This window comes from Misgurnus anguillicaudatus, chromosome 11 (genome assembly GCF_027580225.2).
Source record: "Misgurnus anguillicaudatus chromosome 11, ASM2758022v2, whole genome shotgun sequence".
NCBI lineage: Eukaryota > Metazoa > Chordata > Actinopteri > Cypriniformes > Cobitidae > Misgurnus > Misgurnus anguillicaudatus.
The window spans coordinates 21881463-21905023 of record NC_073347.2 but is presented as its reverse complement, the minus strand read 5'-3'; the positions used below and the strand labels follow the sequence as shown (position 1 = coordinate 21905023).

The 23561-nt window shown below is 37.9% G+C and overlaps 2 protein-coding genes and 1 long non-coding RNA gene across 28 annotated transcripts in view; 2 read left to right on the top strand and 1 right to left on the bottom strand.

Annotated features, from left to right (window-relative positions):
- Positions 1-1844: 1844 nt before the first annotated feature.
- asrgl1 (asparaginase and isoaspartyl peptidase 1) lies at positions 1845-8762 on the bottom strand. The gene is made up of 6 exons (XM_055171328.2): positions 8576-8762; positions 8292-8434; positions 8016-8170; positions 5761-5882; positions 5086-5196; positions 1845-2577 (listed from the first exon to the last, which is right to left on the bottom strand). Exons 1-6 carry the CDS (start codon positions 8760-8762, stop codon positions 2351-2353), a joined length of 945 nt encoding a protein of 314 aa, XP_055027303.2. The 3' UTR covers positions 1845-2350.
- Positions 6955-8775, top strand: LOC141368807 (uncharacterized). Its single transcript, XR_012372158.1, has 3 exons — positions 6955-7092; positions 8032-8202; positions 8607-8775. It is a non-coding gene; the product is annotated as an uncharacterized lncRNA (long non-coding RNA).
- A 991-nt stretch (positions 8776-9766) lies between these two features.
- rims1a (regulating synaptic membrane exocytosis 1a) overlaps positions 9767-23561 on the top strand; it is a 90579-nt gene continuing 76784 nt past the window's right edge. For 6 of the 26 annotated variants that reach the window (XM_055171308.2, XM_055171306.2, XM_055171305.2 and 3 more), the window contains exons 1-2: positions 9769-10511; positions 13426-13500. In XM_055171308.2, coding sequence (XP_055027283.2) covers positions 10345-10511; positions 13426-13500 — 242 coding nt within the window. In that variant the 5' untranslated portion in view covers positions 9769-10344. Of the gene's footprint in view, positions 10512-13425; positions 13501-23561 lie in introns of all 26 variants that reach the window. The other 20 variants (XM_055171300.2, XM_055171299.2, XM_055171301.2 and 17 more) reach the window with 8 other exon arrangements.

Sequence of the window (23561 nt, the reverse complement as noted above, 5' to 3'; positions counted from 1 at the left end):
CTTGCAACTGCTCAAAGACAAAATGTTACAGCCCACATGACCAAAAAAAAAAAAAGGTTTTGGAAACTTTGCATGAAATCATTGTTTTTTATTTTCCTCACATATTTTAGTATCACAACTAGCACACTAGACGTCTATAGATTCACTCGCTTAAATAATCATCAGTATTTTAAGTATAGTGTAACTTTATTTTAATTTACAATCGAGAGTAATGTAATGTAATTGATTAAACGATTACAGTTAAAGCGGTTCGTTCAAAACGGGGTCATTTCCTGAACAAAGCTGTGCACACTTGAATTGGATGTTTAATGTGCATTTTTTATTTTGTTAATATGTAAAGATAAATTCACAAGACAAACACATATAAAGCATACGGACTGACACTCACCAAAGTTAAAAACAAATGCGTGTGTTTCTACGAAAGATCCGTCCGATGACTGCAAGCTAACTTCGTCTTCCCAGATGTCCGTGATTTTCCCATCAGCACTTGCGTTATTAATGTCCATAAAGGTTGTCATCTTCATCTCAACCGATCCCTGCCGCCTTCGTTGTCCTTTAATCTTGTCTTCAAGTGAAAAGGTTGTATAGTGAAGTTGATTTAAACGTCTTTAAGCAATAGATTAAAACGTGTTTGTAGGAGTTGTTTTGAGATCTACTACAAGCGCGTAACGTTACTTACGTAATTAGTAGAGAACATAGAATGCGACCGACACAGCTGTCTACACACCTGAGATTAAAAAACGAGCTTTTTGGTTTCGTAGCGTTGCTCTTGTGGAGTGCACACGCGGTTTTGGAGTGTACACTAAAGGTTTTTAAGATGGCAATTTTAAGAATGGAGAGACAGCTTGACTTCTTCGTCCGAGTAAACTTGTCACCCGCTCCGGACAATCTGTCACCCTTTGACTTTTTCTATGCGGATTGCTGAGATTCGCCCCGCCCACTTTCTGCCAGCGCTGTTTCGTGCTGACCAATGAACAGGCGAAGCGCTCTCATCGATGATAGCACGAGCGTATACATGTACTGAATGACCCTTTGACCGCTGTGCTTTTTAATTTTCCTGTGTAAAATTGCTGCATTTTCTGGACATGCTTAAAATGTAAGTTTTAGTAACGTATAAAAGTGTTGACGGTATGAATTGATAGGATAATTCAGAATTATGTGCATCCCTGATTCTGTACACACCTGCTTGGATGTGTATTTTCTTTAAATATTTCTAGTTTTCATTTTTAAAAATATGTATAATATTATAAGTAAATATAATCAAAAATTATTAATTGATAATAAAAGTTATTTATTAAGTCTATAAAAATTACATTTATACGGTAGGCTATATAAAAAACCCTGCAATGAGTTTGAGAGAAAAGTAAATGACACAAAGGACAAAAAGGTCATGACCGTGTCTTTGGAAGGACAAAAGTTGATGCCGTTTTGAATGCTCTCATAACGTTGAATATTTTGAACACAAACTGACCGCCAAGGGCAGAAAAACTGGTTATTGGGATTTAGATCATTATATAGACAATGCAGTTGGAACCTGCAAGCTGGCGTGTGTGTTGACATAATAAGCAGGAACTTGTGTACTTAAAACTCATGAGGGTCAAGGCTTTTCCGATTGTTCACCTTACCATAATGTACACCACAACAAAACAACATGTTATCAGTATATGGGCTGTCAATGTAAAATAGCTCAAGATTGGCACACACCAAACAAAGGTGTTAACCTTCCAGAAGATGTTTCTAGAGGTTTTGATCTGGTGAATTAAACCTCATTATCAGTTTAAATTGTGTGATCACATACATTTTTTAAAAACATGCAGAATATAGACAATCACGAAAAAGTTGCATCAAGTGTCAAACAATCATTAATTTATTAAATAACATTTAATATGGTAGCAAGAAAACAAACACCGTACCCCTTTTAGCATAAAAAAGGAAATGATATGTTGTACCACTTCTGTGATGAATCGTGATTTCTGTTCTTTAAATTCATGTTAAAACCAGTTATGCCTGTCCAGCAACTCTGACAGTAAGACTTTATTTTACATTTAAGTAATGCTAAACATTTTTATCTTTACCGTTTCAGTAGTCATGCTACAATCTCATTTTATAATTTAATTTACTAAAAAATATTGTACAATTATGTGTTTACATAGTACACTGCATTACACCTTACAATAAATGACCCGTTTGATTCGATCTAAAGAATATCTACTGCCATCTAGTGGATAACAGCCAGTGCTATCACTATAATAAGCCAGACCACCTGAGGTATGCTTGTATGCATATTTCACTATTTGATTATGATTGTAGAGAAAAAATTTGACCGTATCATGATACATGCATGTAATCATTATGTATTCTTCTGTTCTTCTGTACATACAGGCTCAATTAAGTCTTCCCCATGGTACAGACCATAGTGGAGTTGGTCTTGCTGGGCAGCTGCCCATGCCATTTGAAAACTGTTGAAGCGAGCCGCCCAAGTCCCTTTTGGATCTACCACCACCACCCCACCCAGACCATTTACCCGCTCCTTCATATACGAGAGGGCAAGGTCACTTGCTTCCTGGGGGCTTTTACCTAGAGAATAAGAAAAAACACACTTAACCAAAAGCAGTACAAGTAAAAATGACATAATAATGAGTACTCTCTAAAAAATGCTGGGTAACTTTCAACCCAGCATTGGTTCAAAAAGGGACATGCACAACCGTTGGATTCAATTAAAGGGACACTCCATTTTTGAAAATATGCTACCTTTCCAGCCACCCTAGAGTAAAACATTTGATTCTTATAGTTTTGGAATCCATTCAGCTGATCTCCGGGTCTGGCGCTAGCACTTTTAGCATAGCTTAGCACAATTCATTGAATCTGATTAGACCATTAGCAATGCGCTAAAAAATAACCAAAGAGTTTTGATATTTTCCTATTTAAAACTTGACTCTTTTGTAATTACATCGTGTACTAAGACCGATGGAAAATTAAAAGTTGTGATTTTCTAGGCATATATGGCGTAATAATCAAGGACTTTGCTGTTGTAACATGGCTGCAGCAGGCGTAGTGATTTTACGCACTGCCCGAAAATACTCCCTTTGGTTGCTTTCAATAGCAGGGGACTATTTTCGGGCAGTGCGTAATATCACTACGCCTGCTGCAGCCATGTTACAGCAGCAAAGTCCTTGATTATTACCACAGAATGAGAGTATAGACGGTTTCATCGGACGCACGTGATACAAGTCTGGATCCGAACCTTACTTCCGGTTTCATTTTTTTAATGGTCTAACTAGTTGCTAAACTGATCTCTTGAACAAATGCCTCGTCAAAAATAACAAATGTTTTGGTTTCCTATGTAATCTATGTGTTGTTGTTTTGCTTGTTATATAAATAAACTACGTTTAAAGAACTTTGTTGTTATTTATTATTAGCAGAGTTTACCGGAAGTTACTGCGGGCCACGACAGCCGCTTGTTTATGTTGTTACTGCTGAAACCGTCTATAGTTCCTAGCAATATCTGCCTAGAAAAACGCAACTTTTAATTTTCCGTCGGTCTTCGTACACAATGCAACTACAGAAGAGTCAAGTTTTAATTTCTTTTAAATAGAAAAAATATCAAAACTCTTTGGTTATTTTTTAGCGTGATGCTAATGGTCTAATCCGATTCAATGGATTATGCTAAGCTATGCTAAAAGTGCTAGCGCCAGACCCGGAGATCAATGAATGGATTCCAAAACTGTAATAATCAAATGTTTAACTCTAAGGGAGCTGGAAAATGAGCATATTTTCAAAAAAAGTGAAGAGTGTCCCTTTAACACTGAAAATGTTTACATTTGACCCAACAATGGGTTAAAACAACCCAGCATAGGTTAAATTATAACTCAAGGGGCTTGTCCCTTTTTGACCCACTTTTTAGAGTGTACATAAGAAACGACAGGAATATGACACTTTGTTTTTCTGTGAAACACTACACATCTTCATATTTCCAGGAAGTGCACCATAAGGAAGTCGATCATGCAAATGATTAAAGCACTGTGGATTGTATTGACGTGATCTCAGGCGAGGCCCAATAAATCTTATCAACACCTTTCCCCTATCAATATACACATAGCTGAGCTAACCTACGCTGCTTTAGCAAAACACCTGTCACTGTGTCATCACACACCTAAGACAAAAACATGCACATTACAAATAATAAAAAAAAACAATAGTTATCACAAACTGGCTAACATGACGGCTGGGGTGAAAAGAGGACCATTATATTCTTCTTAGGTTACCACTAAAATGATGAATGTTTTTAACATTTTATTCACAGAAAGGTTCTTTGAGGAGGCAGAGACAGGTTAATCTTCACTTAATGAGCTCTAGGTTTCATATAACATTGTGTCAGTCTGACTCAACATGTTTTTATTCAGACCAATAAGGTGAGCAAATGTTCACCTAAACTAGATTCGAGGTCAAACATTTTAATGAGGTCCTCAATCTCCAGTTAATGTGTAGCTGCTGTAATTCAAGCTATTTATTCACAGACTAAAGTGCTGCCAGGCAATCATTGTCTCACAGCTAATCATAAACACAGTCAAGTCTATAGGATTTACCTGTTGCTGTCATGTCAGTAAATACAATATAACTGATTACATTTTGCATGCATTGATTGAGACATTTTATTTCACCATAGTGCCAGTTTAACTTTTTGCTGCCGTAAAAGTCAGTCACTGCCATTATTGCAAAAACATTAAAAACTCATCAGGATCCTTAAATGAAGCATAGCTATTTTATTAGTAATATTATTAATCTGCAATCTGAGTAACTTTTATATTTACTACAGTAGTTAGATAATACAGTATATTTAGCTAAAATTGAACATGTCCTCTATAATCTTCTTTTGCTTCAACTGATTCTTATCAAAGGTCTCATGCAAACAATATATTAAAATTAATACATATATAAGTCCACTAACCCCATATGTACTACAGTTGATATAGCGGCCCCCTTCTGAGACACAAGATGGCACCAATAAGCTATTCTAATGTGTCAAGATAGGAAAAAGTAAGAGAACAGTGGTCACGAAAGTAGTTGTGTTGATCTGTAACATGCCTTGCTCCATGTGGAAAAGAATGAGTCGAGACAGGGTAACCTTCATGATGGCCTCCCCATGGCCTGTGGGAGAGACGGCCCCAATCATGTTATCTGCATAACCACCACACCCTGAGAAACAGACGTACAGAAAAAGACCCTGAGTGACATCTTTCCTTTACTGTACACATAAACACATAGCAGGAGACGTAACAGCCTCTTCACTTTGAAAAAAAAACACTTGGAAGACTGTTTTTTTTTTCTTCAATTGTCAAGATTAGATAATATGATAATACATTAATAAAAATATACAAAGCGAGAAAAACTGAAAAATAAAAACAAAAATATAAAAGTGATCTAGTCGGTGCTAAATACAACTTAATTTTCCTGTTCTCCCAGCTCTATTTTTTATCATTAACTACTTTGTATGTGGTTCTCTCCGGTTAAAATCTGTCCTGAGAGAATGTGTATGTGAAGAGTGATGCAGTTGTGTGCTGAACTAGGGATTAGATCTGTGGTTTGAATATTAACTCAGCAGGCAACAAGCTCCCATGAGCAGCTGATTATTACAAACATTCTTTCATGTCCAAAGGTCAAAGTTCAGACCCTCACACATTAACTGTGTCTTAAGTGTATTAGTCAAATTAAAGACCCTCAAACACTAAAAACAAGCAAGTTTAAATAATATGAATTTACCAATACATGGTGTGTCACCTACACGACCCTCCATTTGATTTATCAAGCCACCAGTGGATGTGGCACAGGCAGTATTTCCCTCTATATCCACAGCCACTGCGCCTACTGTTCCCATCTTGCCCCTGAAACAAACAAATGAACAAGAATTCAAAAACAACTCAAATTTACTACATTTGAAAAATCTAATAAAAAATGTGTGGGGCAAACAACAACCTTTTTGTACAATTTCTGAATAAAAAAAAAGTTATCAACACATAACAAACCACAATAACAACACACATAAAATCACAGAAAAAAATACTGAGCCATAATTTATGCCTCATGAGAATCCTTATGAGTCTTTTAAAAATCTTGTCCTTTGTATATTTATAAATCAAACAGGTAGATATATGTACAGCACACAGTCAATTATACATTATAAACATGCATACTACACAGTTTGATGCATATTAAAAGTCTAAAGTTGCTGGAGTGATCGAGGCACATACCAGCACATACCAGCAGCTGGAAAAAAATCACAGTTCTTTGCCCTCTAGCTCAATGTATGGCTGTTTCTCATGCTTTCCTGTATGTGCTTGTGTATCGGTAGGTGACTTGTGTGGATTTATGACCGCTAAGTTTCCCAGAATGTATTTCGCATGAACAGCAACAGAGCTGAAAATTGGCACAATATTCAAAATATTACTCTTTCGTTGTCAGAGTGTAGTTTTAAGAGCTATTCAAGCGAAAATATAGATGCATAAACTTTAAATCTGTGGGCAGCCGCTGGCTCAGTGTCGCTGCTCTGCTTCTCGCTGTCAGATGGACAAACATGAAATATGCCCTTTGGATATATCTAAATGGCAAGTTTTGGTCTTATCTACTTATTTCTCTTTATTATTCATATAAAATAAGGTATTTGTTTTTATCGTTTTAGCCAAGGTTAAAAAAAGTTTATAATTTAAATCACATATATTTTCTATACAATCTTAACACCGTACTAAATCACTGCCTTTGTATATTTAACTGGATTTTTCATGTGTTTATTTCATGATCTTACAAATGTTTTGTACTTTTTAAAGGAGCAATGAATCTGTCGATTTTATTGTTTTATACTGTTGTCTGAGGTCTACTTATGATGTTCCTGTGGTTTTTACAATCAAAAACATCAAAAGCAACAAGTAATAGGCTGTTTTGTAACATGGTTCTAATGTAGTCTGGAGAAAAGCTTAGTTTAAAGGGGCGGGCCGCACAAATATGTTTGAGTAAAGTAGAAACAAAACTTTAAACTCGACGTGACTAAATTACCGTATACAACACAGTAAGCTCGCATCGGAATCTAAACTGCGGCTGGTAAGTCCTTATCACTTACTTATATTTCTGTTGTGCTTGTGAGGTTGCTCTTACATACACACGTAACGTTACATACCACAGTTGTATGATAAAAAGCTTTGTTGAGTGTTGGACCTTTCAAACGCAACTTGCCTAAATTTCGTATACAACACAGTAAGCGGGCATCAGAATCTAAATTGCAGCTAGTAAGTCCTTCATTATACAGCCATACTGTTCTTCCCATAGACGGTTCTTCCACAACCGAACACTCCCTCCTCATGGGTACTCATAACAGATCACCGAGTCAAAAAAAAAAGTCTCTAAAATGTATTTAAAAGTCATTTTGGTTACATTTGGCAATCTTTAAAGACATGTTTACTGATTATTGAGACACTGCATCGTTTGCTTTGCCCCTTGCCCACATGTCACGCGAAGCTGAGGGCGGGGCTACAAAAGTGGTCATTGTATTTGAGTTTGGGGAAGTGCTTCAATTCTACTCTGGCGACATATTTCGGCACATTCCTGAATAGACCATTTTCCTGGCTTGGAGCCAAAAACTGTTATATTTCAGTAGCACTGAAGTTTTCAGTTTTGAAACTTGCAGGATGTTCATTTAAGAATGATGACCTCTTATATAACAAATTATCAAGTTAAAAGTGATTGTTTGAGTCACGCTCCTTTAAATAAAAAGTTGTTTTTATATCATATCATATTTTATTTTATAATAAATATATTAAACCTAATTAGCATATGTGTTGCCTAAACTACATATTCATATTTTCTCTGCTGAATACTAATGAAATGTTGCAAAATAGTTGTGACCACTAGTGACTTTAATCTATGCGGCCATAGAAAACCTTTGTATAGTATTAACTACCTGAATTGGCCGCAACCATTTCTGTCAAAGCAGCACTTTATAATATTTTAATACATAAAAGCTTTACATTTGGCATTCCACAGGGTTGGCGCCTGGCTGCAGGTTCTTCTTCCAGCGCATTCTGGCATAGTCTGTGATGAGCGACTCTTCAGGCACTTCCGGAACACCCATTGCTCTGGCAAACTTAGAGGCCCCTTCAGCTGTCAAGCACAAGTGGCTGGTCTCCAGAGAGAAGACATACATCCTCAGTTCAAGTATTTATCCCAACTTTTAATCTTAATAACTGTTGATAACATTTCTGTGTTCAGGAAATCATCAAATCATGATTCCTCCTGCATGATACCTTCTCCATGACAAGCCTAGCCAGTTGCACTGGGTTAGCCACCCTCCTGACTGCTGACACAGAACCACTGGCTAGTGTTTTTCCATCCATCACAATGGCATCCATCTCCACCTCTCCATTCACATTTAGGACTGACCCTCGACCTAAAATATATAAGCACAATAATTTTTTTCTGTTTTTGGCTATAAGAGGTCTGACCATCTGTGTAATAAATGAAAAAATGTACTAAGACATGTGTAATTGAATATATAAGTAATTAAGTATGAAATATAATAAAAGTATACCTGCATTATATATTGGGTTGTTCTCCATCAGGGTCACGGCTTCTACCACAGCATCCATGGCACTACCACCCGCCTGAAGGATGGCATACCCAGCTCTGACTGCTTCTCTCACTCCAGCACAGGAGATTTCAGCATTGTCTTTAGGTATATGACCAGCACCTCCATGCACTACTATCACAGGCAACATATCTGACCTTACCTGTTAATTCAGTGTTGAGACAAAATTAAACGTTTTTACAAATCCAACGATTTTAAACTGTTAGCTTTTCAAAGCTTCCAAAGTTAGTGAAATACATTGATTTATAGTCAGTATATTTTTTCCAAAGTGAGACTTCATCTTTAGGTCAACACAGTCATCATCTTGTGTTATGCAAGGAATGTGTTATTTTACGAATGCTTAGCATGCATCACATTGTTTGGTTTTATGTAAGAAACTGCAAACATTAAACTAACTTTAAAGATTTACCAAACAGACAAAAATTTATAATGCAGTGCTTAACGGCTATATTATATACATTAAGGAAAAACAATCCTGAGGTCAGTCTTATGAGTCAGGAACTAAGAATATGCAACATTTCCATGCTAAGATTTCATAAATAGTGACGCAATATATTTTTCTCACCAAATTAACGACAGAATAACACGACACAAGGTGCACACGGGACAATTTCGTGGATGAAGTGTCAGTGTCACGTGTAGTAGTCACGAGGTCAAGAAATCGTACGTCATTTAGCCTGCAAAAAAACAAGCCAAAATAAAAGTCGTCTTTCAACTCGAGATCCTTCTATTAGGGCACTACAACGGCGCCAAAAACAATGACAATGTTTCAAAAACGATGACAATGTTAAAAGCTACGACTAGGGCTATAATGAAAGAATAAAAAATAAATATTATATTACATAACCATATGTGGTTGTGTAATATCATATTTATTTAATACTTTTATTTATTTATTTGTATAAAATATTTATTTAATTTAATTGAAATATTTATTTGATATTTTCTCATTCTTTCATATACATTAATTATTTTCTTACTTACTAGTCGTGAAAATAATGGTTAAATTAAATTATGTATTATCCTTCCCCCAGTATTCTCCTCACATTTAAACCTCTGTTTGCGTCCTGAATTCTTTAGCCTACTTTAAATATTCTGTGCTCATGCACGAGTCGGGCTTGGTGAATCTGAAAGCGTTGGCTGCTGATAGATGAGGCGCGTCACCAGCTCGCTGTGATTGGAGGGAACATGGGATGCTGTGTGCTCGTACAGCAAGCCCCCATTCTCAAATGAGAGTGCGCGTCTCCGTCTAGAGAAGGCGTGCGCGCGCTTGAGGGGCTGCGGTCCCATTGACTATTCCGTCTCCCTGACAGCGGCAGCATCAGCACCGCGGACTCGGAAAACAGAGCGCCGCACGGACTCCGCCTTTGCTCCCATCATCCCACGAAGAGTCCGAGCGCCGAGTCAGGTTCATCTCTAGCCGGAGACCAGAGGCAGGACCCTCGTCGACTGACATATCCTCTGGATCAGATATGGACTACCCTTAACTGGAACTGGAGGGGAGAGGCAGGCAGGCGGGCGGGGGGTGGGGGGGAGACAGAGAGGAGAAAAAGCCGTATAGGAAGAGAAGCACAACCGTGGGTGCCCGCAACGATGAAAGGTTCGCCACGCTTGCGAGAACCGCAGATAAGCCATCGGACTATGTCCTGAAAAGCGGTTTACATAGCTGGGATTTTGTACCGATCATACGAGTCGCCAAGCAGGGGTAAAATATGTCCGCCTCGGTGGGGCCCCGCGGCGGCCCTCGCCCACCCACCGCGCAAAGCTCTCTACCCGAGCTCCCGGACCTCAGTCACCTCACCGAGGAGGAGAGGAAAATTATCATGGCTGTGATGATTCGGCAGAAGGAAGAAGAGGAGAAGGATGAGGCCATGTTAAAGTAAGGCATGATGCTTTATTGGAAGACCTTAGGAAAATAGGTTGGGATTATTCCTGTGGGTGCATTTATTTGACACAGCCTACTAATAAAGCATACACCTGTGCTCCTGTATGTGTGATGTGTGTGTGTGTGTGTGTGTGTGGGGGGGTATGTATGTGTATTGCATTTATATCTCTATCAGCCTCTGATCGTGGTGCTTTCACGGATGAGCACCGCTGTATTTGTATAACTGTATTTACTGGCCTAAAATGCTTAGTTCACAGTTAGCCAGAAGTCTTTTGGGATCTAACACAGTGCTGGGTGCATGGATAGATGGTCAAGTGAATGGTCACAGGTAACGCTGGTAAGGGGAGAGGGGCGTGTCAACTAAAGCTGACCAGCACTAGAAAGACTTTAGCTTACACACAATTGCCTGACCTTATTATACAATACTGTACGTTCATGAACGACCCATCACTACTGTACATCCTCAAATCGCCATGAGCTTGTTTCCCACCTTACTAGTTTAGATTTACTCAGAAGCAGGCTATGAATGACGTTTAATCACGCCACGTGCTGTCACGTTCTAAGTGTATTTAATCGACTGATCGTGCTATTCAAAGAGGACATTGATTGTTATACCGCTGAATTTAACAACCGGTTTCGGGATTCTCGTCCGGTCACGACAACATTTCCACGCCTCGTCATCGTTACCGTCAGGATTCTTAACCCGTTCAATGAACGCCTCGTGTTAACGTCACTGACACGAGCTTGTGTAAGAGCACCAGTCATGGACATTATGTTTCTAGCGCGCATTTGTTTCTCTGCCCTAAATCCACTTTGATTGTTTCACACTGTTACAGTTTCGACTACACTGTTACCTGTACACCGAAGGTCTTTAAACCTTTTCAATTAGGACCCCTTGATGGATAAAGAAAATCAGCAGAAACCAGTCCAAACTGTTAAATTGTATTGTAAAATTGAATATTATAGGTATGTGAATATTGCCAAACAAATAGGTTTACTACTTTATGAAGCTTATATTTCAATGGTATTAATATAATCCCTCTTAGCATGCAAAGTCATGAGATAACATTTTAATTAATATATGTTAATGTAGGAACTTTATGCCACTCAATTTAAATGAGTTAATATAATATAGTTATAGATATCGGTTATCGCCCCCCAAATTTAAAGAGTTATCGGTTATTGGTATCGGCCAAAATTTCCATATCGGTGCATCCCTAAATACAGTATTTGGACGACCCCATCAGTATCACCACGGACCCCCATTGAAAACTCTTGCAGTTTACTGATTTTCTTTCCTCAAACTGTTAAACACAACGGGTTAGTTTTAGTTTTAATGGCCAATTGTGGTTAAAATTGCCACTTTGTGTCTCAAAATAATATTTACATTTAGCAGACACTTTAAAGTCGCTGTAAAGTCAATCTTGAAAATTGTTATAAAAGTAAAAAAATGTAACACTCTAAAAAGACTGTAAACTATGTAGTACTGAATTACAGAGTTAGAAAAAAGTTTTTCACCATTTCTGAGTTCAGAATTTTAAGTGGGTCTGAAAGCTAGCTCGATGATGCGCTTATGCGCCTGCACATGGCCCCGCCCTTAACACAACCACGAGCATCCATTCAGGTTGTAGTCATATTTGAAAGTTGAGAGAGACAGTGTCACAAGATTTTTGGTTTCTGAGATATTCTGTTTCACTAGGCGGAGCTTACGTGAATATTCATAAACGTATGCGCAATATTACGAAGTTAACGCTCTTTAGTCTTGGCAGCACATTTATTAGATAAAATAATATATTATGTATATGTATATATTAATAATGTATATACTATTAAGTTCCACCCATGAAACCGAATAACTCAGAAACCAAAAATCATATAACACAGCGAGTGGGCGTGGTTTCAGTGTTGACAGCGGACACACCACCAGCATTTGAGAAGAGATAATCCTGCCTGTCAAAATTTTGATAACTTATTATTTTTTTTTCATCAAATTTATCTAGGTGGTTAATATTATGTTTTTGTAGTTTCACAAACTCAAAAAAACATTTAATATCTCACTTTACAGGGAATCCAAAGTGACTAACAGTACATTCAGTTTATACATTTATTTTATCACTATTCGTGATCTTTGGAATCAAACCCCTGACCTTTGTGTTGCTAGCTCAATGCTCTACTCAATGCTATTTTTGTATTTTAAATGTGAGGATTGTTTCTTGGCTTCCTGTCCACTTGCCATTTACAGGCCATCATTGTTCATATTACACTAGTGCACCTTAATATTTCAAATCAGATTTACTGTATGCACTTAAATTGGTTCACTGAGCATCTACAATCAATAACTTAACCACTACTTTTCCTTTAGTACCCATATAAAATGATCATGCACTTTGCATTTGATTTCTATTTCAGTCTTTGTGTGTACACGTTTGCAATTGCAAGCAAAAAAGTTGAAAGATACGTTTACGAGAATGATCACTGAAGATATTTTTAGTGAGAAAACACGGGTCACCACAAAATCGATATCTCAGTAAGAAAGACAGGTGGATTTATGGATAAGTGTATAGACAAACAACCTCTCTAGGTTTGTTGTTGTCCAATGTTGTTGTTCATTGGTGAACATTTCCTCGCTCTTAAACCGAACCTCTGTCCTGCTGTCAAAGCTAGAGGTCAGACTCACAAAGTAAACTAAATGATTTAGGCATTCAGAACTTGGAGAAACAACACTGTATGTGCTAGCTTAGGAAGAACATGTTTAAATTGATACTAAAAAAATGATGTTTTGTTATATTGATGCATGTATGACTGTTAAATGATTTTTGAAGCGAATCAGCACGTAGATAGATTGTAGACATTTGTTCAGAGAAATTTGCTGTGATTGTCTAACCTGTGTAAGTACCCTGTTTTACAGAGAGGAGAAGCCCATACAAGCAAAAACTGTAAACTTGGTCGGGAACAAGAAACCCCCTCAGCAGAATGACATCAGGTAAAAGACTTAAAAGTTAAAAACTCCCCTTGCGGTCAGATGTAAAAAACTGATACACATCATAAAGGCTGGAACTTTTCCTGTATGCATCTGTCTTAAGGTCTGTTTATGTACTAAGTTGCTTATTGATCGTCAAGTTGTGTTCGTTTAAGTGGAGTTGCTCTGTGCTGATGTTGTCTTGAATGGATTTTTGTCATGAATCAGATCGGATAGAAGTATTTCAGAGTCACATGACTATTTTCTGCCAAACACATAACTCGCAGTGCATACCCATACTTCTCTTGTTCTTTCAGTCAAGAAGAGCAGGAGAACTGTTATATGGTTCATATATGGTTCAGAATATCTCTCTCCCACTCCATTTCTCTCTCTTTCTAGTCTCTGGATGGGTCAGATGATCTGAAAAGCTTAGGATTAGGGGGAAAGTTGGCTAAAGCACATCTGCTTTTAAGGATTTGATCACATGTGATGTCATCAACCCGTCTAAGTCCTTTCTGTCCCAACCAGGCATAACAAAGTCATGCACCATACACCAGAAAGCCAACATACTGTATATGAGTTGTCCTGGTTAAATATACTAGTCAAATGCCAACTGACTTTTGGCTTAGAAAGGTTGTTGATGATTGAGAATGGGATTTGGTATAGTATGTATTTGAAGCAGGTCTGTTCTGCAAGAGATCAAACAAAGATGTAATGTTCTCTCAAGTCCTACACCTCCTCCAGCCTTTGCTTCTGAGAACTGACAAAAATCCTTTTCAAAAAAAGGAATATATGAATAGATAAATAATCAAATGCACAGGCATAACATACAGTAGTGGATTTTAATAGCACCCTAGTCCATACATTAGCACCCACTGGAGAACAAGCCTTCCAAATCCATTTGCTTTTACCCACCAGCAGATCTCAGAAGGATGAGCGTGAGCTCACGGGTTGGCATGTGCTAAAGTCATGCTCCTAATGCTCCATCTCCCACTCAATTACTCTCTCACTTGTTCAGTCACTGGCCGGCTACATTACAAAGCACGGGTATATGCTAAAGTGGTTGTGGGATTGAATTGCTGCTTTTTATATAACTTCCTCAGACTGAGCTGCATAAGGGAAATGATATAGCTTAAGTGTGAATTGCATCGGCATAGTGATCACCAGGTTGGTGAACACTCTAGCTGTCAATAAAGGAAGAGTAATGAGAAATAGTTGATTCTTTGGTGATACAGGATATCACCTAAATAGATTGGATATACTGTAAACGAAGGGAATGTTACATAAACTGTGTCCTGGTTTGGGTATTTGTTTTATGCACTAAAGGCATGCACTTTACTGGTCTTGTAGCATACCTGTAGATTTAATGTTTGAATTGACATGCATTAAAGGGACACTCCACTTTTTTTGAAAATATGCTCATTTTACAGCTCCCCTGGAGTAAAATATTTGATTTTTACTGTTTTGGAATCCATTCAGCCGATCTCCGGGTCTGGTGCTACCACTTTTAGCTTAGCATAATCCATTGAATCTGATTAGGCCATTAGCATTGCACTTAAAAATTACCAAAGAGTTTTGAAATTTTTCCTATTTTAAACTTGACTCTTACATCGTGTACTAAGACAGACGGAAAGTTTAAAGTTGTGATTTTCTACAAAATAAATGGCTATGAACTATGCTGTCATTCTGGCGTAATATTCAAGGACTTTGCTGCCGTAACATGGCTGCAGGAGGTGCAATGATATTACGCAATGCATGAAAATAGCCTCTGCTATTAAAAGTTACTAAGGGGACTATTTTCGGCTGCTGCGTAATATCATTGCACCTCCTGCAGCCATTTAAGGCAAAGCCCTTGATTATTATGCCGGAATGATAGTATAGTTCCTAGCCATATCCGCCTAAACAATTGCAACTTTTAATATTTTGTCGGTCTTTGTACACGATGTAACTACAGAAGAGTCAAGTTTTAAATAGGAAAAATATTGAAGCTCTTTGGTCATTTTTGAGCGTGATGCTAATGGTCTAATCAGATTCAATGGATTATGCTAAGCTATGCTAAAAGTGCAAGCGCCAGACCCGGAGATCAGCTGAATGGATTCCAAAACAGTAAAAATTAAATATTTAACTCTAGGGAAGCTGGAAAATAAGCATATTATCAAAAAAAGTGGAGTGTCCCTTTAATATCTGCTAGATTCATTACCTTATGATTTATTGTTGCTTAATTTTTAGGTTCATAATATTCTAGGGTGGCCATTTGTGGCAGTTCCGCCAGACACGTCCCGAACATGTTTTCGGGTTCGTTCTCCGGAAGTCGCGTTGCTCGACCGCATACGTCATAGAGGTTCTCACATTTCAGTTAAAATGCTTTAGAAAATTAAGATTTATTTCTTTTAAGACATACAATTATTGTAGTTTCATTCTTACCTTGAAATGTAACGGTTGCTTTTCTGAAATTAAACCCGAAATATTAAACCTTGATGACGTATGCAGTCGAGCAACGCGACTTCCGGAGAACGAACCCGAAACATGTTCGGGACGTGTCCGGCGGAACTGGCACGAATGGCCACCCTATAATATTCATTTAAAACTGCTGCACAAACCAAGCTGGAAAAATACAAAAAACTGAGTAAGAAATGTGTCCCTGCCTTTAAAAACCCAGCTATTTTTTTTGTGATTTACTGTTATTTTTTTTTTTTACATAAAATCATCCTGCATTCTGAGAATATTTAACATTAATATTGTCTGAGCAAAGTCATGTCAAAAAATTGAAGTTAAATTAAAACCAATGACTAAAATCAAACTTTGATGCTCCAAATCTCACAGTTACATTATGAGACATTAGCCTGGATTTCACAGACAGGGCCACAAATAGCAATTTGTGTAAGGACAAAGAGCACACACAGGATTAGAAATGATGTAAAGCCTCTTTGTAATATATAGCAAGGATGCAGATTACCTAAATAGATACCAATCACAATACCAAGTACAATGCAAGGCGCTCTGAAACAAATGTTTGGCTATTTTAATTAAATGTATGAACAGGCCCACATAAACATGTCAGCATATCCCGTTTAGAGTTGCACGCTGTTCTGAGGTGTGTGTGAACGCTGTTTCTTCACAACAAGAAGAGTGGGGAGTCCATCTGTTCCTCCAGTTGGTTAGTTGTGTTAGGACACACACACATTTCCTCATCAACAAAAATATGCAGTCAAGCCGACAGGGACCCCTAACCACGCACTGCACTAATACACCCATCCGTGCCCTGTGATATCAGCGACCCGGGGTGAACCGCAGGCTGTTTTGATTACAAATGTTTTGGTGGATAATGGCTTTGCTAGGGAATCAAGACCTTTTAACACAGAAACACACAGCGAAGTAAGGGGAATTACTGCCAGCATCTGTCATCGCATTGCTTGGGAGTATGTTGGGAGCTGTTTATACTGTACACATACACACAGGGCAGCAGGACTGTACCACAGGGTCCATGGGCTCTTTTTACCACTAATACCATGTCTTAACCAGGTGTGATATGACAGGTTTCAGCCACAAATGCTGATATGCTTTTAGCTGATTTAAAGATAATTCATATGTGTACATGGAGTTTACGTTTTGGAGATGGGTGGGGCTACACAGCACCTAACTAAGCGATAAATAAAAAGTAATCAATGTCACAGTTAATTTAGACAAAAACTCAAATTTACATGGAAGTTTTTAGTGCTTGTTGCTTCAGTGTGTGTTAGGACCCGTGTTAGGTTATGTAAAATCAAGCAAAAACTCTCCTGTCAAACTGGCTCTGCTCATGGCAAAGGTTAGAAAAGACTAACTCAGCTGGAGGCGTGACAGGTGTCGTATGCCTTACAAAAATATTCGGAAATGGGAAAACAACATTGTGAGTCATTGTTTAGCACATCTATCTTATATTCAGGGAGCCACGCACGCTGATGAAGTTGGAGGTTTCCAGATCGACATCATGTCATGATCATTACTGCCAACCGTTCTGTGAGAATTTGTACCATGGATGAGCAAATGTGTAGCATGTGTAGGCATGCTGGGACACTAACTATGCCCAACACCTCCACTTATCTATTTAAGCTTGTTCGCTAAGTAATGTTTTCAAATGAATTGAAGTGCCATTTAGGGGTGCAGGAAAATACTGATACATGTGATTATCATGATATTTTGGTGCGCAAAACTGTATCGATTCTTAAAAATGCAATATAGATTTCATGGCAGTTGTTTCTTTTGGAGTTTACATCCCGACCACTAGATAGCATTCGTCTTGTCTTTGAATTAAACAGTCAATGGAAGTACTAGCATAGGGGTGTGCCACATTTGTATTTATTTTTTTTGCTAAGGTTTGCATATGGTGATGTGTTATCAATGCCAGCTTTCCTTAAATTATATATTATTTAAATTATATTCCCACAATAGGAAATATCCCAATATATCAACACGCTTTATCACAACGTATTGCAACATATTACAGCGCAACCCCTGTATTGTGATACGTCCCATACGGCAAAAAAATAAATAATTTTTTTTAAATATATGTGAAATACATTTGGTAGAAAGTAAAGCCTAATATATTTTTTAATTTGAAAATATATTTAGTTCTAACCTTCATATATTAATATATATTTCAAAATGTATTTTAGGGACAACAAATAAATTTCTACACTCTTAGAAAGGATTTACACATCTTTGTGTGATAAGCTTTTAACACATTATGTGTCATTTTGTGTTGATTTTGTGTTAAAAGTAACACAAAATGTGTTGTTTCAATAATAACATAGAGATGTGTGGATTCCAGGACAACGCATTTAGTGTGTTGACCCAGAATCAACACTAATGTGTTGTTTATAACACATCCGTTCTAAGAATATGGCAAAAAAATATATATTTTCCTGGCCAAAATATTAAAGTTTTTGTATAAAATTTACAAAATGTAAAATTTGTATAAAATTTAAAAATGGAAGTATAAAAGAAGTATGAATAAAGTATACAATTACAATTATATTTTTGCAGTTTTTGTATATTTAAAGGTATGTTTAACCTCCTAAGACCCGAGCTTTGGTTTGTCTTTATTTTCAGATTTATTCCAGCTATTTTTGGGGTTAGGAAGAACCAATAAATATAATAACCAAATATTTTTCTTTGAACATGAAGCAGTGTAATCGTCCACGTTTGTGTACAACAGGTTCCAGTTACACAGAATTAAGCAATATGGTGCAAACAACAAAAAATGGGATGTTCACGTATGTGGACACACCAGGTCTAAGGAGGTTAAATATATATTCTTGCCGTATGTGATATCGTATAGCGATATTCTTGCCGATACACAGCCCTACTGCCATTGTAGGGTATATGGTAAAACAAAAAAAATATCTTTTAGTGTTGTATATCACGTAGAAGTGATACAATACATACATGGTCTTTACTGTACCTGTAGATGCTCATTTGACATTTTGGCTCTGAAGATTCAGTGTACAAAGATAAAGTGAATATAGATATTATAAGCATTGTGACTGTGAAGAGCCGTCAGCTTCCAGTACGTCCTCTCATAACTGTCATCATCTTCTGTCGGATGTATAGTTTTAATTAGCTAACTCTTCACTTAATCTGTCAGTCAGGCAGTGAAGTGTAGCCCCAACACCTGGAGCTTCAGTTACACAGCACTCCCATGGAGAAATCTTCTCTAGTCACCATTCTTTCCTCAGCAGAGTGTCACTTTCCTTAGGCATCATCAGTTTTACTCCTGAGCTGGACAAAAAGCTGTGGCTCTATGTTCATTTTGCACCAATGACTTCTTTAATCGCCTAGAGAGAAGATGTGTGTGTGTGTGCACCCATGCATTTGTTAAAAACAGCGAAAGGAGATATTGCATGGTCTGATTTGAATGTAGCATCATTGGTGTGTGAGGTACAGTACCAATTGTTGGCCTTCGGGTCTTTTAGATATAAAGGTTATAAAGATTTTATGATGACCATTATGCTTTGGAATACAAAGAGAGTTTCAGATCTCAGTTTGTCTATTTATAGATGTGTTTTGTCTTAATGACATGGCTGCCATCCGTGTGCATAGGCATATGGTGTTTTTTTTTCTTTTTTCTTTGCTTATTTTCGCTCGGCCTCATGGGACGGCTCCATCTGAGAGTGGATTCTGTCAGAGAATTACAGTGGATCTGAGCTGCTCTGCTATTGAATAGTGTCCATTCCAGCCTACACACATTACTTGTGCTCTACTGCCCCAGTACACATTGAGGAAGAAAGGGTCTATAAAAAACATTAAACACCCTCAAACACATAGACAGTGTTTAGTGATCTGTCCGCTATCCTTTAAATAGCAGCATGCAATGTATCGTAATTATCGAAATATTACAGAGGTGCATTTGCAAATGTTGAATGTTTTATTGCAGTTATATATAGTCAAAGTTTTCAGAGAGAATGGCACATGACTGTAAATGCCTGTTTATGCTCTGACATTAGGAAGATGATCAGCTATCAGAAAGAATGTAAAACATGTATGTTGGTTACAAAATTAAGTAATTAATTCATTCATCATATTTTGCAATCCTAAAGCATTATCATATTGCAAATCAAATATGAAAAAGCTGGCAAATGCTTGTTGCCTGATGTGCCAGGTTGCACGGGAGAACGTCAAGTTTTCAATATTGTGCAGTACTACCTTAAATTTACTAAATAACATTGAAAGGGTATTCGTCGTGATTATTATTATCATGCAAGAAGTAAAAGTTCACAAATGTCTCATTAAAAAGACCCGCAACAATACAATACGTCTGAATTAGATCACAAGGTCTTAGCAGCCATTTAGTTCCACTTACGCATACAAGTGACCATCTAATGCATCTCTTGAACTTTAGATTTCATTTGTCTTTCAGGCACATTTAAGTGTCAACGCATCCAGCAGTGGAACAGCCGTGACGTCCCTCCCATATCTTCTTTCCTGTTTCTCAGCACTAGCAGGAGAAAATGTCATTAGCGAGGCCTGGAGGCTCCTCCTGCCTGCTCGCAGACTCTCTCTTTCTCTGTAATGTCCTCTTTCTGCTCCATAGGGTTAGAGCTAGGACTCATGGGATAGCTTGGGTGACAACCAAACTCGGGGAGGAAAGCTTTGGGAAGCGGGTTGTTCTTAGGGGCTGGTAACCATGGCATCAGATACCCAGGGAGCACTCCTGAGCTCAAAAGACTTTATTTAGATGCACACCTAGATTTTTTTTTTGGTCTACTTTTGGTCTACACTAATGTTGAATCTCATTTGAATCTGTATCTGTATGGGGAAAATGATACTTTTAGTTTTTGCTTTTGAACAAATCCTACCTGTAGACGTTAGCTGAAATGACCGTCATATCTGACCAAACAGAAAAATGGTACAGTAGCATGTTAGGAAGTGACATGATGCACTGCAGTATGCTATGATTGATGCATATTATATGCTGCAAATGAACAATACAATAATGGAAGTGGGGGCAGAAAAGCAAACTGTGCTCAGCATTATAAAGTAGTGTACAATTATGTGAAGATACAGTAAAACCTAAACACTGCCTTGTGAAACTCTATTACCCAATAGTACCAGTAATCTTTTTGCATACAGGTACATTCACATTATAAGCGATTTTGTCGCTATGTGTCGCTAGTCTCTTTCAATGAGGTCGTTAGGGGAACCTACAGCTTCGCTCTCATTGGTAGTCGCTCCCGAAAGTCGCTCATAATTTGCATAAAGTTAAACTTTTCTCAAACCCCATCCAGTCGCCAACGGTCACTGTCGCTCATGTCGCTGGAAGTCGGCAAGCTTCAATTGAAATCAATGAGATTGCGTCGCTCTGCTACTGCTAGTCTAAATGCAGCTTAAGAGATGCTCATGGGGATTTCTTTAAGACCGATGTTAGTTAATCGATCATTAACCATTAAAGACTGGATTCAGTAATTTCCGACAATTGTTTCTGAGCACATTATAATGTAGAAAATGTATTGCTAAAACACGTTACAAAGTCTGTGAATTATAAAGTAATGAATTGTGGTGGGATTAAAAGGGTGAGTCGATGACTCACAGGAGCTACAGAGCAAGGCCCCACCCCTAAAACAATCGCAAGCATTCATTCAGGTTGTAGAGGTATTTGAAAGTTTAGAGAGATGGCAGCTTTCCCGCGAGTGGGCGTGGTTTCAGTGCCGACAGCAGAGAATCCTGTTTATCGCAAGATTTTGTTATCTTTTTAAATCATTCAATTTTGTCTTTGGTTTATAACACATTTTTCTGTGGTGTGAACACACTTAGCTGCAACTAACAACTATTTCTTCTGTCGACTAATCTAGCGATTATTTTTCCGATTAGTTGACTATTCTAACGACTATTTTTTATTATTAATATAGTGTTCTTTTTTGATTAGCTATTTAATCTGTTGGATAATCTGTTTTTCTACTCTCTGTCTGATCTGACAGTCATTGTTTGTTTAATTGTATTTTAACACAACTGAATGCTATTTTCACATATTATCTGTTCTGTTGTCAGACATATAGGGGCGGTTTCCCAGACAGGGATTAGACTAGTCATAGACTAAAATAAATATAAGAGCTGTCCAAACTGAAAACATCTTGCACTGACATATATTACAGTTTTTCTCCATTGGTTTGGCTCATTTCTTGAAACAGAAATTACATTCTCAAAACTCTAAGATCATTTGGCAAAACAGTCTTACAGTTCAGCTCAACACTATAGCTCACTTGCAAAAGCTCATATATTTCCCAAAACTGTTCATTCATGCTTCAAAAATAAATTCCTTTTTCATATAAAGCGTCAGTGCCACAAAAATGGCAAATATCCTTATCCTTGCTTTGGCTCATTTCTTGAAACAGACTGGACGTTCTCAACACTCTTGGCGCTTTTGTCAAAATAACTTGGATGGTTCGGCACAACACCATGGTTCACCTGCAAAAGCTCATACCTCTCCCAAAACCGTTCACTCATGTGTCAAAACTAAATTTCCTTCTCATTTAAACAGTCAATGCCCCCAAAATGCTTTATCTCTTTGGCATTGTGTAAGCACTGCAAGTCAAAATGTTTAGATGTTTTGTCACTATGGCAGAGGACCATTGAAATATACCTTATGTCCACATTTCAGTCTTAGCCCAGTCCTTCATTGACAATGGTTACTGTACTGTTTTTTGTCTAGCTAACAGAATACAATTGTGTATAAAACTGAAAAAAAAAAATAGGATTTTAGGGTAAGAGTAGCCTCCAAGGTTTGACACCACACATTGCACTCACACTGCCAAGGAAATTGTAACCACTTTTATTCACACACAAAGTAACTTCCATACACCAGACCAAAAAGAAAATATATAGAGCATAATATACTCTAATATAAACACAAAAAAAAACAATGAAAATGATATGCGGCCTACAGTGCTGTAAATAAAGCTGGAGTTTCACAACTAACAGTTCTTCACTGGTCGCTGTCCTCATCCTCCCTCTCCTGGCCACCGTCCTCACCCTCATGACCATTCACACGTTGCTGTCTGTCTGGCCACAGATTCTCATACACATCACAGTGTATATTCACCCTTGCAATGCAACGAGGGAACAAAACAGCTTGCATGTCGCAACCATCCCCTACACTGATCTCCTGTAATATCCTAACATGCAGCGTTCATCATGGAGCAGGGACCTTTGATTTTGAGCCCTATGCTCATATATCTCCACCTCCCAGAGGAGAAAAACTCAATAGGATTGAGGAAAGGAGAGTAAGGTGGTAGGAACACCATGACCATCCTTGGATGAGTAGTGAACCAGTCCCTGATTAGCAGGCCACGGTAGAAATTCACATTGTCCCATACAATGACATATTGTGGTAGGTGAGGCCCGACGAGACCTTTCTCATTTTGAGGGATCAAATCAAACTGAAGGCGGTCCAAGAAGATGAGGAGCATCTGTGTATAGTATGGGCCAAGACTGGGGATGTGAGTGGCCACACCATTCTCAGATATGGCATCAAACATAGTAATATTGCCCCCTCACTGGCCTCGGACATCCACCATGGCCCGGTGGGCAATAATTTTATGGCCACGTCT